The 18167-nt window shown below is 31.3% G+C and overlaps 1 protein-coding gene across 1 annotated transcript in view; it reads right to left on the bottom strand.

Moving 5' to 3' along the window:
* Positions 1–18167, bottom strand: part of LOC139502637 (low-density lipoprotein receptor-related protein 1-like) — a 156540-nt gene that overhangs the window by 98708 nt on the left and 39665 nt on the right. The window contains exons 5-15 of the mRNA XM_071292165.1: positions 17776–17817; positions 13039–13188; positions 12286–12459; positions 10296–10421; positions 9694–9845; positions 8532–8631; positions 7305–7467; positions 6407–6638; positions 2153–2354; positions 1493–1624; positions 569–613 (exon numbers count right to left, since the gene is read on the bottom strand). Of these exons, the coding sequence (XP_071148266.1) occupies positions 569–613; positions 1493–1624; positions 2153–2354; positions 6407–6638; positions 7305–7467; positions 8532–8631; positions 9694–9845; positions 10296–10421; positions 12286–12459; positions 13039–13188; positions 17776–17817 (1518 nt within the window). The remainder of the gene's footprint in view (positions 1–568; positions 614–1492; positions 1625–2152; positions 2355–6406; positions 6639–7304; positions 7468–8531; positions 8632–9693; positions 9846–10295; positions 10422–12285; positions 12460–13038; positions 13189–17775; positions 17818–18167) is intronic.

Genomic DNA, 18167 nt, shown 5'->3' with positions numbered 1-18167 from the left:
AGAAACTTCATATTTCTGGATGATCAAGTTTTGGATACTTATTTCAGTTGTTTCAGTTCTGTAAATATCTTGTTTATCAGTCAAATATATTTTATTTCTTACTAGATCCTGTCAAAGGATTATTGTGCAGAGTCAAAGCAACCCTGAATTAGCTAAATTAGTAAATATGCCATCAATGATGAATCCTTACTCTGAAAAAGACTTCGCATTGAAAAACTATTTATATATAGTTAACTGCTTAAAAATTAGTATTGCAGTGATGAAAAAGAATTGTACCAAATTTTTTTATTTTAAGTAATGGTTTGCTTAAAAATCATTACTAATGCTAACTGCTGACCAATCTAAATCCAATCTATGGACCTTAAGCAACCAACAATCAATCAATCAATAAATCCAATCTAATAAATAATTTAAAGCGTTTTCTATTTTGAAATTTTTTCCTCTTCTTCTTTTTATGTATTATGTATAATTCTATATGCATCATATATTCTATAAAACGTTTTACCTATTGTTTAAGACAAAGTACACTTTTGTTGGGAGTAATGTAGTAAATGAGAAAAAAACTTACAAACAATACAGCTTGGATCAGTTTTTCCTTGACAGTCCTTGTCATCTGAAATACACAAGTAAATATATTTCAGTTCTTTTGACCAAAACTTTATTAAACATGCACCATTTAGACCAACACTTTGTTAACCCAGCACCATTTAGACCATTAAAAAGGTACCAGTATTTTCATTTAATAAACATTGAAAATCTAACCAGGTTATCATTTGAGAGAGCCTGACCAAATTATTAGCCCAGTATTGTTCATGAGTGTTTAATGACAGTATAAAATTGCACCAGGTCAACTTTGCTACTTTATCCGTCAAAAAAGGCTATATTTTTTTATTATTCGTTCTTATGTTGTACGGTAACACCCCTGTCCCAGTTAAGAAAGATGGTTGGCACAACTTCAAACTAGTTTAACCCCACTACATTATGTATGTACCTGTCCCAAGCATGTAATTCAGTGTTTGTCGTTTGTTGCTGTATATCACATTTGTTTTTCATTCATTTTGGACATAAATCAGGCCGTCAGTTTTCATACTTGAATTGTCAATGCCTTTTACAGCTGACTTATACGGTATGGGTTTTATTCATTGTTGAAGCTGTACAGTGACCAATACTTGTTAATTTCTGTTTCATTTAGTCTTGTGTAGAAAGTTGTCTCATTGGCAATCTTACCACATCTTCTTTTTTATAATCATATGAGAGGGTCATAACAGATCAAAAGCCTAGTATTGTTGGTCAGTTTTTACAGATAATATAAAATTACATTTCAGCATCTCTGCCACTTAATCCACTAAAGGAGCTTTTTCTCATTGTTGAATGCTGTGCGGTTGCCAATAAATGCCTACATCCTCTATATTTGAACTTTAGCGGATAGTTAACTCATTGGCAATCATACCTCATCTCCATATTTTCATATTGCTTAATATAAAAGACTTACATATGCATTTTCCTTTGTCATCCATGGTGTATCCTGCTTCACATAAACATTTGGCTGACACAGCATCGTTGTTCCAATCCAAGACACACAGATGATCACATGTAGTGGGTAAACATGGGTTCGTTATTCCCCCTTGAAAAACAGAATATTAATAATTATTAAATTCAATATTTAGGGGTGAAATGGTCATTCTAGATTTTAGTGACATATTCTAGAAAACTTTGCAATACATTTTTTTCACAATTGGCTTCTGATAACTTATTTGCAACATTTCAATTTAGTGTGGGTAGGTCAATTCAGGAATTATTGCATGTTTTTAAAATGGCAATTTTTAAAAAATGGAAAATAATGTGAGATAATTTATTTTAGCCATGGCGTTGTCAGTTTATTTTCAATAAATGAGTTTGACTGTCCCTCTGGTATCTTTCGCCCTCTTTTATTGAGATTTTTTAATTTTCGAGTCAGTTGTCGTCAAAAGTTTTGTCAAAGATTGGGCAGTAATATTTTTGCTGTTTTCAATACCTTTCTGTGTGGCTTTGTATAATACAATTAGATTAAAAGTGAAATGTACATGCAGTGTGAATTAAGCAGTTAAAAGTCTTAATGCTTGAATTGCAAAAATTAGACACACATAAATATTTCCTGATTATAGTATCTTACTTGGTAAATCTGGTTGCCTTTGTCGATGATATACATGAACTTGATGTGGTTGTTCAAGGTCATTCATTATCTCCATAGCAGCAACAGAGTAGTCATAGCGATGAATTTTAACAAGTCGTTTTGGCTCATCAAGAGTGGTCACATAGAGGTAGTTTTCTAGTAGTGATATGCTTGATAAATCATGAATTCGATCTTCAAATTTCTAAAATAATTAAGGGTTCAATAAATACAACCTATTGTTTTTTATTATAATTAAGCATCTTTAAATAATCAAGATGCTCTTCAAATATATTTATAAATACATTGTATTTAACCCATGACTCTTAATTAACAGAAGAAAAAATACAAATATTTTAAATAAAATTATGTATTTGATTGTTCTAAAAGTGTCAATTCTGAACTGAGTTTTTAAAAATCTCTAAGAAATAACTTTGTATTCAGTTAAATTCAATTTTATAAAGGTATATATAAAAGACGTCTTAAAAATATTTAACATGGTTTTAAATACTTGCAGACATTGTTGAAAATGCAACATTTTACAATGGCTATTTTTCAGGGGGAAATAACTCTTTTATAAGGTTTAAATATAAGATTTAGTGGTTATCTTACTAGTGATACAGTAAGAAAGCTGACCTTTTCTCAGGATGGGACTGAAAGTGAGGTATTGGGTATATGACAATGTGACAGCAACCCAAGGACTACTGCTTAGCATTCTTTTTTGGCATGAGTATGCATAAATGTTGTATAACAAATAAAATGAATAGAGTAAAACCTTATAAAAACATATTATTACCATTTCAATTTGTACACATAGTGACTCCTTAACAGTAAAAATTACGTCGGCAAGGTTAAATAAAATCTGATATAGTCACATCTTTTTGAGGTTTAATTTTTTAAGCAGTTATATTTTAAATTTAGATATTCTCAAATATCTTAGGGCTATTCCAGAAAAAAATGTATGGGGGGGGTTGGAAGGCAGTTTTTGTCAGCACCCACCACCCAGACATTTGTAATTGAGAATTATAGTGCATTATAGTGTGAAAAGTTGCTCTGATACCCATCACCCATGTATTATTAATACAATGTGCCTTCCAACCCCCCCCCCCCCCCAACATTTTTTTCTAGAATAGCCCTTATCAAACTTGATGTTGCAGTCAACTTCTTTAGAACAACTCATACACTCAGTTTAAAAATACAATTAAAAGTTCATTTATTATCATATTGATTAAGATGGTTAAATGAAAACAAACTTACGGCTGCCATGAATTATTTTAATTTGAATGGGGAAAATTCAGTCATTTTGTTAGCGGTAAAAGCCCTTTATATACGATACTGTTTTGGCTGTTCTGTTTTACCCCAGTAGGATAATATTATTAATATTATATAATTCAATAATTTATCTTTTTTAAATGGCATTTTTCACCTGCATATGTTCTTCTTATGTAATTTTATTGCATTTTGGGGCATACAAGAAGCTCTTAAACATCCAGTTTTTACATTTGTTTTTTGTTTACTAAACATACATATGCCTTACCTTGTTTCAACCAACAATGTGTGTTATTCATATAATGGAACCTAACATAAAAGACAATATAAGACCACAAATAAAGGGTCCATCTTTCTTTATCCTTTAACTATTTTTAATTATTTTAAGCATCTTAGTGTAATCAAAATGCTCTTCATAAATAAGGTTTAATTTCGTTACTTGAAAGCTTCAAATTAGAATCGTATCAGCCAAGTGTAAAAGAAAAGAACAATTTAAATAAATTTTTGAAGATACATTTTCTAAAGTATTAATTGTTTTGGAAGTTTTTAAAATTCTAAAAAATGAACATTTGTATTTAGTTAAATATAAATATAATAAGCTTTTTTCAGTAAAACTGATAAAAAATATCAAACATTGTTTTAAATACTCAGGTTGATTGGTGAAAATGCAAAATATTCCATCCATTACTTTTCAGGGGAAATAACTCCTATAAAAGGTTGTGTACCAATTTTTTTAAATATTAATGTATGGTGCAGAAGTTTGGGGGTATGAGAAAAATGATGTTATTGAATCATTGCACTTAGAATTTTGTAAATATATAATGAAAGTTAAAAAATGTACACCTAATTGCATTGTATATGGTGAACTAGGTAGAGTACCAATGTCTGTTAATATTAAGGCAAGAATGGTTGGTTTTTGGAAACTTTTGTGCCAGTGTATTGTCACTAGCAAAAAAGAGAAAATGTCTTGTACATTGTATGCAATGCTATATAAACTTGATTCTGGTAATGTATATCACTCTAAGTGGTTGAATTGTGTAAAAGGTATAATATCTGAATGTGGTTTTATTAATGCCTGGAAAAATCAATATATAGATACAAACTGTCAGTTGTCTAAAAATATGAAACAGTATTACCACAATTTGTTTGTAAATGAATGGAAGGCTCAGATATTTAATACGTCAAAATGTTTAAATTATAGAATGTACAAGTCTGAGTTTGGTTTTAAAGATTATTTCACTACATTGCCTTTTGATCTAAGAATTAATTTGTGTAAATAAAGGTGCAGTAGTCATAGGGTACCTATTGAATGTGGTAGATTTTATAGTATTGATAGATCAGAACAAATATGTGATTTATGTAACAGAAATGTGCTAGGTGCACTAGCAAAAAATGTGTGTGTCCCAAAGGCCTGGTAGTACCACCTTAGCATTATGAGAGGAAGTTTTAAAGATATGTTAAATTTGAAATGTTAAAGAAAACATTGTCAACCAAAGATGTTTGCTATTCATACAATAGAACTTGACATAAAGAATTTATAAGAACGTCAATCTCTCTTAACTTTTGGACTATTTTAAACTAATATAAGCATTTTAGTATAGTCAAAATGCTCTTCATAAATAAGGTTTAATTCCATTACGTGAACGCTTCAAATTCAGATAATATCAGCCTTGCCAAAAAATAGAAAAATTTAAATAAAATTTTGAAGATACATTTTCTAAAGTATTAATTGTTTGGGAAGTTTTTAAAATTCTAAAAATAGAACATTTGTATTTAGTAAAATATAAATATGATAAATCTTTTTTAGTAAAACGTATAAAAAATTATTAAACATTGTTTTAATTACTCAGGTTGATTGGTGAAAATGCAAAATATTCCATCCAGTACTTTTCAGGGGAAATAACTCCTATAAAAGGTTGTGTACCAATTTAAAAAAAAAAGTTTTTTTTGTTATCTTGTAAATCAAACCAAGTTATACAGTAGCAAAAAATAAGGGTGTTTTTTTTCAAGTTCTGATGTTTTATAAATGAAAGAAGAATTTGTTTATTTGTTTATCATGTTGATCCCACAGGCCTGATAGTACCACCTTGGCATTATGAGATGAAATGATTAATGAGGGTGGTAAAGGGGGGTACTGAACACGGAAACACGTGAAATAAAAATCGCAAAAACGTAGCACGAAAAATAAAAATCGGGAAAAACGAAGCACGATAAATAAGATCGTAAATATGAAGGAAACAAGTACCAGAAGTTATATCCAGTCGTTCTTGTAGATCATGCAGCCATTAGTAATGAACATTGAAGACCTTGCGGTCACCTTTTAGCGTCCGCTACTTGCATCTTACTTGATAAAAAATTGAATTCATAGACTAGCAATTTGATGGACTTCATTAATACCATACATATTGCAAAAGCAAAAGTAGAATGGTAACAATATATACATCAATTTCTATAAGTTTACAGAAGACGAAGTTTCAGAAGGTATTATAACACACTGACTTTTTAATCAAATTCGGGACCTGCACGAGAAATTAAGAGCACTGACACGAAACACGGAAAATAAATAAGGGGAAACACGAAGCACGCAAACCGAGCCAAACACGAGAACACGAGAAATAACACGTTAAAACACGAAAATACGTGAAATAAAAAGGCCGAAAACGTTGCACGAAAATAACCCTTTACCACCCTCATTAATGGGAAAGAATTTCATTTCTAAAATTTTAAGGAAATTTCTTATAATCTGTAGCCTATATTTATTTTCCCCATTATTTATTTATTCTTTATATCTAAGCATCCCAATATTATCTTTTATGTTTTTCCACTCTTTTTCTCAGTTCTTCCCCAATTTTTCATTTTTGATCCATTTTCTGAACTCTTGGACCATCACTCTCCATTCTGTAAATCCACCCTTTTATAATTTTTTTACTTGACTGATATCTGAAATGAATATCTATCATGACACGAAGATTTGTGAAATATGCCTACCCTGACTCGTAGATTTGTGAATATCTTATATCTCATCATCCCATCATAGTTCATTCTATATATAACATCTTGTTCCACTACGTAGACATGCTGGTTGGCATAATCTATAGTCATACTGGTCACTTTAACTAGTTTACTATCAGCTATTGTTGTTTTATTACTTCCGTCTAATTTCGTTCTAATAATAGTCGAACTCCCAAGGCTGTCATCATATTGGGCATAAAATATGAATCTAAAAATAGAAAATGATCTTTGTTAATGTGAATTTATTATTATTTGTTGGGTACCAAATTTCATGGATTTCATAGGTACAGTCAAATAAAAATCTAAATGTTCATAAATTTTAAAAAATCTATAGTCTTCTGTGCAATTTGTTAGTTCTATGCATTTAATTTTTTTTAATTTAATTTTAATGACATAAAATTTCATTTAGTTCTTTTCATTTTGCCACAGAGATAAGTTTTGCCTATTGTAAGTTTGATAATAAAATGCTAAATGAAATCAAAATGGCAGCACTTCAATAAATCAACTAAGCAAAACATTTTGTTTCGGGGCCAGCTGAAGTTGCCTTTGCGTTCTCAATTTATATTTTTAACTCTGCAAATTAATTAGGGAATGACTTTATTTGAAATAACATCAAAAATGTGGTGCACACTGAATAACCCGTGTGCACCACAATTTATATGTTATTTCGAATAGGCAGAAAAAAATATTACAGTCATTTCTTATAATTTAATTCTAATTTCCATTTTAAGTCGGAGTAATTCCTGAAAAAACATTGATCATGTCATGGTCACATGACAAAATGATGTCTATGAGCTGATTAACAAAACAATGTCACCCAATCCAAAATCAAAAATTAAATCATTTTAGGAGAGACACAATTTAAGCAACTCACCCCTGTGTAGGATCTATGACCATGGCTGCTGGTTTGTCAGAACTAGTTTGGATGATACTACGACAGAATCGAGATGCAGAGTTACACAAAATGATCTGTTCATTGACGGTATCCATAAAATACCAGTTCCCAGTTATCCAGTCTTTTGCTATCTGCTTTACCACTGTATGATAGACATTGTAAAGTTTACATATATACAACATTTTTGACAGAATGTGCTCTCCACGAATTACCTAAGAATCAACTAAAATTTGTATTATACGAAAAAATAATGATTTTTTTTTAACACAAAATGAGGTTGCTGGTTTTCTAATTTTAAATTATCATACATTATGTCATGTTTGGGCCTTTATATCTTGCAATGAAATATGGGTTTTCCTCAATTTTAAGGACCCTATATATATTATAGTGACCTATAATTATTGCTAACATTTACGTTATTTGGTCTCTGCTGGAGAGTTGTCTCATTGGCAATCATACCACATCTTTTTATTCTTATTTAGATGGGTCTTTTGGAGACGAAACGCCTGTCTGGTGTAAATACAAAATTTGAATCCTGGTATCTTTGATGAGGTTATTTATCTTTTTTATATTATATTTTATGAGGTCTAGGATAGTAGGAATCATTGTTTTCATGTCTGCTTGTCACTACCTTAATCTGTCCATTATTTATCTGCTTAAATTTTTATTTTAGAATAGATTATCTTGGAGCACTTGCAACTTAGTTCACAGTTTTATTATGATCCTTTAAAATTTATATCAAGGGTTTTGAACCAGATTTCATGTATACTAAACAAGATTTTGTAAATGTTCAACAAAATAAAAGTTTTCTATAGGCTTGTATGCAGACTTTGGCAAAACCATAAAATCAAATCCAGTTTGCCATCAATGAAAATAAATGAAACCATAGTTAACAGATTAACATTTAACTATAACAGCGAAACCTTTTCTAAACAAAAACTTTCATAAACCGAAAACCAGTCCAAACCAATTTTCTGCAGGATTTGTTGCTTGTGCTCTGTAGATGCAGTAGAATGTGCCCCAGTGCTTGTAATGCATGAGCTCTTATATTTTACAATTTTCTTATATCTGTGTTCTTAAATCAAGTCATATCAAATGTTATGTTGTGAAACAAATTAAACCGAAATTCTGCCAAAAAGGAACACTATTTTAAGTCCTGAAGAAGTTTGGTTTAGATAGGTTTCACTGTATCTGGTTTTGACTTACTTCCATATGGTACTTCTGTGGTGTCCATGGTTGTGATAACTTTAGTGCCCAGGTTGGCACATCTCATTTGATAATTAATGGTGGTTATATCTAAAGCAAGCTAAAAAATAACACATAATATGATCTTTGTGAAATATATTTATCAGTAAAGTCTGTGCATTTATTTATTTCAATAAAAACTTAAAACACTTTTGAGAGAATTGATAAAGCATATTGACATAGTTCATCGATACATAAATAGACCTTTAGATGTTGTTTTTTTTCATTCATACCAGTGAATAAAAGGTCTAGTCAATTAAGATATGTGGTTAGGCCTAAAATAAAACATTGTTTGTTTCCCCAATCCTGACCGACCCTGCAAAAATGGTGCTACTCATAAAATTGTCAAAACTAAGTCAAATATTATTTTATTCATTTTGGATTATCAGGCTTGCCACTTGTCTGATAATGTTCAAGCTTTTTGGAAAAATAAAATTATTTTCCTACCTACCTACCCACACCTGGCTTGACAGGGTTGGGATTGGGGAAACAAACAAAATATTAATTTAGGCCTGAGTGCACCCTCACAAGGGGGGGGGGGGGGGGGGGGTAAAACTCACAACCTCAAAGTTGACTGACTAGTGATTACAGTAATAACTTCTTAGACCACTCGGCCATTGAGGCTACCCTCTGAGTCCAAGGCTGTACTTTGACCTATAATTGTTATCTCTTTAAGATGGTACCCAACACTTTAGCTGAAATTAATTTGGGTCGTTTAATTTTCTTAAAATTTTAACAAAGTATTTACTTTGACCCTTTTACAAAAATATAAAAATTTCAAAAAATTTGAACCAACCGTTTTATCAGAAAAATTACACTGGTTATATAGCAGTTTGACAAACACTTATTTTGATCATTCAGAAGTTTAATATTCCCTTAACAACACAACGTAATTAAAACGTTTAGCTGATTTTACAGAGTTATCTCCCTGTAGTGATTTGGATGGATTGCTGTCTTATTGGTACTCATACCACATCTTCTTATTTATTCTTATGTTCACCCTGTCACATTGTTCACATCAGTAAAAGCATTTGCATAAAAATCAGTACACATATATAAGTATGAATTTAGTACAACAAAAATTGTCTGATGACAGAAATTCTTTATTCAAATCAATTTTTACCCAACAGGCCTCTTGTTTCTGATGATCAAAATCAACAGCCACTATATTTTCTCCTGGAAATACAGGTAATCGTCCTCTCGATCCATTCATTTGTAACTGTTTCATACCTCTAAAATCTGCTATCAGTAAGGTAGGTACCAGTCCACTGGGCTCTGTTAAATAAAGATCATGTTACATAAAACTTAATTAAAATTAGTTTTAGGCAACTGCACAAAAACATATTGATTATATTTTTCATAAGATCTGATAACTGTAAACTTGGAGATAAAATTTTACTTAATTTTTAATGCCTAATGTCCAGTGGCAAAAATTTCATGAATATTTAGGACGACAACAAATTAACAATTAAGTGACGGTCTGTAAGAATCAGTCAAGTATGGAAAATTTTCAAAACACGGCAGGAAAGACCCACTGAACTAACCCTCCTATCTCTTAGTTACCCTCATTGAGAGTTAGAAATGGTAGGTATTTTGTTTCTTCGTATCAAGTTATTTGAGAAATGTTTAGATAATTTTGGTTTGAATGAAATCAAATTACAGTTATTTTCCCATAATTTTTAATTTCTGGTGCATATCTTAAAAAGGCTACATATGAGTTCATACCATTTAACGCATGACACTGTCCAATTTTATCTTGTTTGTAACCACTGGTACAGCTACACAAGTAGGCGTCATTTTTATGTTGACATCCTTGGTCACAATAGCCAGGATAGTCACATTCATTGAAATCTAAAAATAGAATAGCATAACTTGTTCATTAACAAGCAAATATAAAAAAAGAAGATGTGGTATGATTGCCAATGAGACAACTATCCACAAAAGACCAAAATGACACAGACATTAACAACTATAGGTCACCGTACGGCCTTCAACAATGAGCAAAGCTCATACCGCATAGTCAGCTATAATAGGCCCCGATAAGACAATGTAAAACAATACATTACTATTCATGGGATACCAATCATATAGATTTTGTGGGTAAAACCTAACAGGTTTGTATTAACAGGAGCAACAGGACGGGTGCCACATGTGGAGCAGGATCTACCTACCCTTCTGGAGCACCTGAGATAACCCAAAGTTTTAAGTGGTGTTAGTTTTGTTCGGTCTTTAGTTTTCCTGTTGTGTTTTGTGAACTATTGTTTGTCTGTTGGTCTCATCTTTTTTAGCCAGGCCTCACGGTCAAAAAACTTTCGAGCATGATTTTTGTACTCAGACTCGAAAATCAACCAATCAAATTGCTGGATTTCATGTTTCGAGCATGATTTTTGTGCTCCGAGCATTGAGTAAAGTTTTATGCCTGGTGTTTGTTGTCAGTTTATGTTATTAATTATGTGTTTGAATGTCTCTCTGATATCTATAGCCTCTCTTTTTAACCACTTAATTAATTGTTCAAAGAAGACGTACAAATGTTCTTTAGGCTTGTATGTACATTTAAACTATGCAGACTTCAACGAAACAACAAAAATAAACCCCCCTCCATCCACCCCCACCCCTAATCCACTAAAAAATGTTAAAAAGAAAATCTATGAATCAACTCTGCTATAGAGATTTGCATTTAGAACAAACAGTTTTTAAAAATATTTAATATTTAATATTGCTTCAGGATTTTGTTTTTACTTATACTGTAATTCATGATTTGTCTGAGGACACAAGAGGATGTTTCGTATCTCTCATAAAGTACAAATCTCCCACACAATAGATACATCTTAGTTCATTTGATTATAAATAAAAATGTGAGATTACTTTGATTATAAATAGAAATTGGAGATTCCTTTTCTGTTTAGCTTTAAGCAGCAATTTATCAGCAATTAATTCATTCGCAATCTAGATTCTTATTCTTTTATCTGGATGTAACAGAATGTGAATTAAGAAAGTGATTCAAAGAACCAAAATAACGTTTGAAATAAACAAAGCATTTTTTCTCCATTTTCAAAAATTACAACCTATAATTACAAATAAATGGAAGAAATTATAAAACAAGCATCAAATGTCAAAATTTGTTTTTTAAAGCTCATAAAAAAATAACCTACATTTGCTCTGTAAATTCAAAACAAAAATGCAAGTTTATTTTTAATGCAAATAATGCGACAGAATGTGTATCTCTATAATAAAAACTTGCATTCTTATATCTGATGCATATAACTGCGTGCAGAATTTCTGGAAATCGCAATAATTAATCTTGCATTTTAGTCTATTCTAAAATTCGCAATAATACATACAGGCAATAATTTCTGAATTGACAGTATTTCATTCATAACTATCTAGGTAAGCAACATAACAAAAGTTGTTCATTGTAAATGTATAAATTGGTCCAAATACCATATCGAAAGTTCCTAGATTTCAGATACTGTGGATTCATTATTCTTCGTTGGATACCAATTTACATGGATTTCGTTGGAACAGGTGAACCACAAAATTAAATGTTCAACTAACACCGAATTTTCTATAGGCTTGTATGCAGATTTTGGCAAAACCTAGAAATTAAATATCCACGAACATGTAATTTTTTCTCAATCCACGAAAATTGGTACCCACGAAAATATACGAATCCACAGTATGCATTTTAGAACTTTTGATAATTGTCTCCCCTTACCAACACATGTAGAATTTTCGACAGCTTTAGAGTCTTCACAGAAACACACTGGAACAGGATGTCCATTCTTTGGAACAACTTGGCAGCATTTAGTTGATGGCTGATCATATTCATAAGATGATTGACTAATTTGGCAGTCGGAACAATTTAATTTATCACAGGGATTTGGTTTGACTGAAAAGACAAAAATATAATAAAATGAAAATAACTTAAACAATTTTGTGCATCTGAAGTGCATTCTTGCACTAAACATCATCTGGAATGTTCACACTTAAATATTTGAAATGTTAGGGATGTTTTAAAATAATAATTCAGAACAATGTTACCAACCGTGACATGTCATCATGCATGTATCTTAATATTTAAAAATTATCTGATTTCAGATATACCGGAACAAATTGTAACATGTTAATAACTGGTGTATCTCTACTTTATTACAAAGTCTATCCAAATTATTTTTGCAGAGAAATCCACTTAAAAGCAGTTTTGAGGTGAGTGGGTTTTTTTGGCTCTGTATTGAAGGCTTCACTGTGACTGTGAGATGAAGAACAGCATATCCTTTGTTTTTTCTATAGTATTTATCTGTGCTGATGGGATGAAGTGGTTTTTTCATCAATAGGGTCTTTTGGAGGGAGCTATTCGTAACAATATGACACTCTTATTTCATCATGCCTTTTTTTAAGAACTTGCCATTCAAAAGACTTAAAATACTTCCTCCCTTTATGAATAGGACAGTCCACTATAACAACTTACTTTGTGTACAAAATGATCCTTCGTCCCCTTTATGAATGGGACAGTCGTTATATCTATCACAGAACTTATAAACTGGAATGCATACTTCTTCTTGCGGACACCGCATAAAATTTGGTTGACATGGCAACAGATCCTGGACATTATGGAGTACTGTATAAATAAAAATATGAATATCAAGTAAAGACAGACCAATAAAAAATCTAAAATACAAAAAAAGTATACTGTAAATTCAGAAATTAATTCGATGTTTTTATTATTGTGAAATAAGAGAGAGCCATATCTCTTGCACGTTATAGACACCCTTGTAGATTTCGAAAAAGAGCAGGCTAATGCCGCTACAAGGCAGCACTCGCACCCGCATAGTGGAAAGGGATTAATATCAGTTGCAAAACTTGTTTCCCAATCCACTATAAATAAATATGTTTAAACTAAACTATTATTGTGAAAAATGTGACAGGGTTATATTTGCAATTATCAAAACTTGCATTTTGAAATTTTCTATATGATTTAAACTGGATTATTTTTAATATCACAAAAATTAAAATCACATTTTAGTCTAAAATGACATAATCGCAATAAATATGCACGCAATAATTTCTGAATTTACAGTATTTCTTTGAAAAAAAATGCACTCTTTCCATCATATAAAACCTGCTATATGAGAGCACTGGGATAGCAGATGTTACATTTGTCACATCATGTAACATTTTTGTATGCATATATATAACTGATTTTTCACATAGAATTAAGCAAATGAATTAATGTTAATAATGATGATGATGGATGGCTGTTTATAGTCCAGCAACAAATTAAATGTATACTAAGGATGAGAACATGCAAATGTAAAATGAACATTAACCCTGCTAAATACTATAGACACACATTCTAAGCCATATTTTAACTTGCTAATTCACAAGGTAACAATCTGCTTACAATATCAGATCAGACCATACTTTTTTTATTTTGATCCCTCATCCATTTTGTTTTTACTATAAGGGGCAAGGTGTCAATACCAGTAAGGTGATATATTTATGCAGAAGACTTTGTGTTGATATCTATAGTTCATAACCACCATGTGATGCAACTCAAAATCAAACTTGATCTTTTTTTTGTGGTAATAAGCATTGTGTTTAAATTTAATAACATTTAATTGACAGAACAGAAATTATTTTTGGGATGTACAGACATAAGTACAGAAGGTACAATTTACTCTACTTTCTACAAAGCATGGGTTTTGTCTAATGTTGAAGACTGCACAGTGCTCTATAGTAGTTTACACCCTGGACATTTGATTTCTCTGTCTATGTTGGATAGCTGTCTCATTGGCAATTAAACCACAGCTTAGATTTATGGACATTGTTGAAACAGCACAGGAAAAGATTTTAAAATTACCATAGCAAAACTTTTATGCATTGAAAAATGCATTTGTTATGTAATATGCACTTATATGACATGTAAGGTTGAATAATGATACAATTATTACTTTTTATATGTCACAGTAATTTATATGTTATATCATATCACTATAACATCTCTGTAATACATGACAGATTTGTCTGATCTATGAGATAAAGGAAAATAATAGTGCAGCATCTATTATTAATGTCAATAGACAATTATCTAGTATTGACCTATTATTACAGGTCGGTGCAGTTGTAACCTTCCATTTTACACACTGCTAATTTCAAACAATTAGATGCTCTTACTAGATTAAGTTTTGATTGTCAAAGCAAAATTTGTAAATACACTGAGATAATTTGACAGCATCTAGTTTTTACCTATTAAATTACAGGTCGGTGCAATTGTAACTTTACATGTTACACACTGTCAGGGCTTATTACAAACACTAAAAAAGATTTCCTTACAACATAAAATATCAAATACAATCGATTACCTATGTCAACAGACAATTATCATGATTATGTAGTATTGACATATCATACAGGTTGGTGCAATTGTAACCTTCTAAGTTACACACTGATAGGGTTAATTTCAAACACTTAGAAAGATGAGCTAGATATATTCCTTTATAATATCAACATTTCATGTGATTTTAAATGTTCAAATTTGAATTCATAGCATCTAGTCTAGACTAAATATTATCTAGTTTTTACCTACAATTACAGATGAGAGTAATTGCAACCTCCCATGTTGCACACTATGCAGTCTAATTTCAAAGTTCATAGCATCTAGTTTAGAACTAGGTCAACAAAAAATTATCTTGTGTTGACCTATTATTACAGGTTGGTGTAATTTCAACCTTTAATGTTACACACTATACAGGCTAATTTCAACAGTTTAGAAAGTTCCCTTATAACATGAACTTATGATTATAAAATGTAAAATCAAAGTTCATAGCATCTGATTTTGACTAAATACATCAACAAACAATTATCTAGTTTTGACCTATTATTGCAGATGAGTGCAGTTGTAACCTTCCATCTTACACACTGTCATGGCTAATTTCAAACGATAAGAAAGTTTCCTTTAAAGATCAACTTGTGACTGTAAAATGTTCGATCTACTTTCACAGTATCTAGTTTAGTCTTATGTCACCAGACAATTATCTTGTATCAAACTATTTTTACAGGTCATGGCAACTAATTTATATGTTATATAATATCACCGTATAAATACATGTCAGATTTGTCTGATCTATGAGATCATGGAAGTATAATATTGTCAATATAATACTTCCATGATGAGATAAAATAAAATAATAGAACAGCATCTATTACTGATGTCAATAGACAATTATCCAGTATTGACCTATCGTTACAGGTCAGTACAATTTCAACCTTCCATATTACACACTATAGTCTAATAGCAAACACTAAGACAGTTCCCTTACTGTTATGAGGTCAACATGGTATGGGCTTTAATCATTGTTGAAGGCCATACAGTGAATTTAAACTGTTGATTTCAATGTCATTTGGTCTCTTGTGAAGAGTACTAGTTGTCTCATTGGCAATCATACCCAATTTATTTATTTTTTTGTGATTTTAAAATGTGAATCTCTTGTTTTGCCTTATGTCAATAGACAATTATCTTGTGTGGAATTTATCACTACAGATGAGGGCAATTACAACCTTTAACCTTACACACATTCAGGGCTTATAAGACTTAGACAATTAACTAGAGTGTAAGTCTTCAAAAATATTTGAGCATCAATGAAATTATGTCATGGTGTCAAGATTCATATAAATTATTTTCCAACAAGAATGTGTCCATAGTACACGGATGCCCCACTCGCACTATCATTTTACATGTTCACTGGACCGTGAAATTGGGGTCAATACTTTAATTTGACATTAAAATTAGAAAGATCATATCATAGTTAACATGTGTACTAATTTTCAAGTTGATTGGACTTCAACTTAATCAAAAACTACCTTGACCAAAAACTTTAACCTGAGCTTCACACTATCTTTTTCTTTGTTCAGTGGACCATGAAATTGGGGTCAATACTTTAATTTGACATTAAAATTAGAAAGATCATATCATAGGGAACATGTGTACTAAGTTTCAAATTGATTGGACTTCAACTTGATCAAAAACTACCTCGACCAAAAACTTTAACCTGAAGCGGGACAAACGAACGAACGGACGAACGAATCGACAAACGAACGGAGGCACAGACCAGAAAACATAATGCCCCTCTACTATTGTAGGTGGGGCATAAAAATCCTTGATATCAATGAAGTGGCTATTACATAACCTTTTTTAGATATCTTATCACATTCCAGTATCTGCTGTGTCTTTTCAAGTGATTGTGTCAAAAAAGCCATGATTAGTTTAAACATATTTATTTATAGTGGATTGGGAAACAAGTTTTGCAACTTATATTTATCCCTTTCCACTTTGCAGGTGCAAGTGCTGCCTTGTAGCAACATTAGCCTACTCTTTTTCCAAATCTACAAGGGTGTCTTTAACGTGCAAGAGATATGGCTTTCTCTTAACATGGGGTCAGCCATTTATCGTCCCCTTCCGACGGACTATCATCCTTTCCTCAAGACCATACTCGCAGATGGTGTCAAGGGAGAGTCGAAAATTGAGTTCCTGAAATTTTCATCCCAAAGGGGAATCAAACCAGGAACCTTTGTGTTAGTAGTTCGATGCAGTAACCACTACACCACGGCTCTTAGCTATGATTAGACAACAGCCAGGAAATAAAAGGATTAAAAATGAAGTTTTGAACTCAACATTCATAATTAACTTTCTTAAACAGCTTAATAATTGGAGTTAAATCTACACACAGCATAATACCTTTGTTTCAAAATGGTTTTCCCACAATATCGCACATTTCTTCTAGATTTAAACTGATTGGCTGGAATAACATAAGTATTTCATAAAAAAAAACGAAATATCTACTTACTTTTCCTGGTACATTATTCTGTTATTCCTATTTAGTATGTTACCATGAGAGAATATTAAAACAATTATTCTCATTGAGGGCTTCGGATTTAGTTTTGGAAATGTTATTTTTTAATTACAATACAGGTGCAATTAAATGTAAAGGGGGGAAATGTTAGATGTTTTCAAGATAAGGTGATGTGAGAAGTTTTAATCATAAGGTTTAACAATCTAATAAAGATTGAAAAAAAGTACTAGTAATTAGATTTAAACTGACATGCAATATCTTCATCCGCTGAAATGCTTGTTATTTATTTGTTAGTAAGTGACGAATTCAGTTATCCATACAAATGAGTGTTATGAACATGTGACTATTATACTCACTGATGATTGGTCGAAATGAATGATCAAGGGAATTATCTAAATCTACACAACAAATAAATATGTTATAATATATATGTGTGACTGAGTGTTTCCTGATGACCCACAAGAAAATTAGAAGTACATTTGTTCCAGAATCAGGCCATTTTGTCAGATTTATAATGTCATTTTTCTTGATTATTTTTTCCACATTCTGTCCTATTCTGATATAGAATAATAGCTTATATTTGGAATTTTATTTGCTATGAGCAACATAAACTGTAACACATGTCCAACAGGAAAATGCCTACCTTCACAAGAACTTGACAGTTCTAACCAGTTTGTGCTAAGGTCTTAATTGCACCACTGTCAAAGGTTAGGGGAGGGTTGAGGGTTCACACACATGTTTAACCCTG

This window comes from Mytilus edulis, chromosome 14 (assembly GCF_963676685.1).
Source record: "Mytilus edulis chromosome 14, xbMytEdul2.2, whole genome shotgun sequence".
In the NCBI taxonomy this organism is placed as follows: domain Eukaryota; kingdom Metazoa; phylum Mollusca; class Bivalvia; order Mytilida; family Mytilidae; genus Mytilus; species Mytilus edulis.
This window is presented reverse-complemented; position numbering and strand designations above follow the sequence as displayed.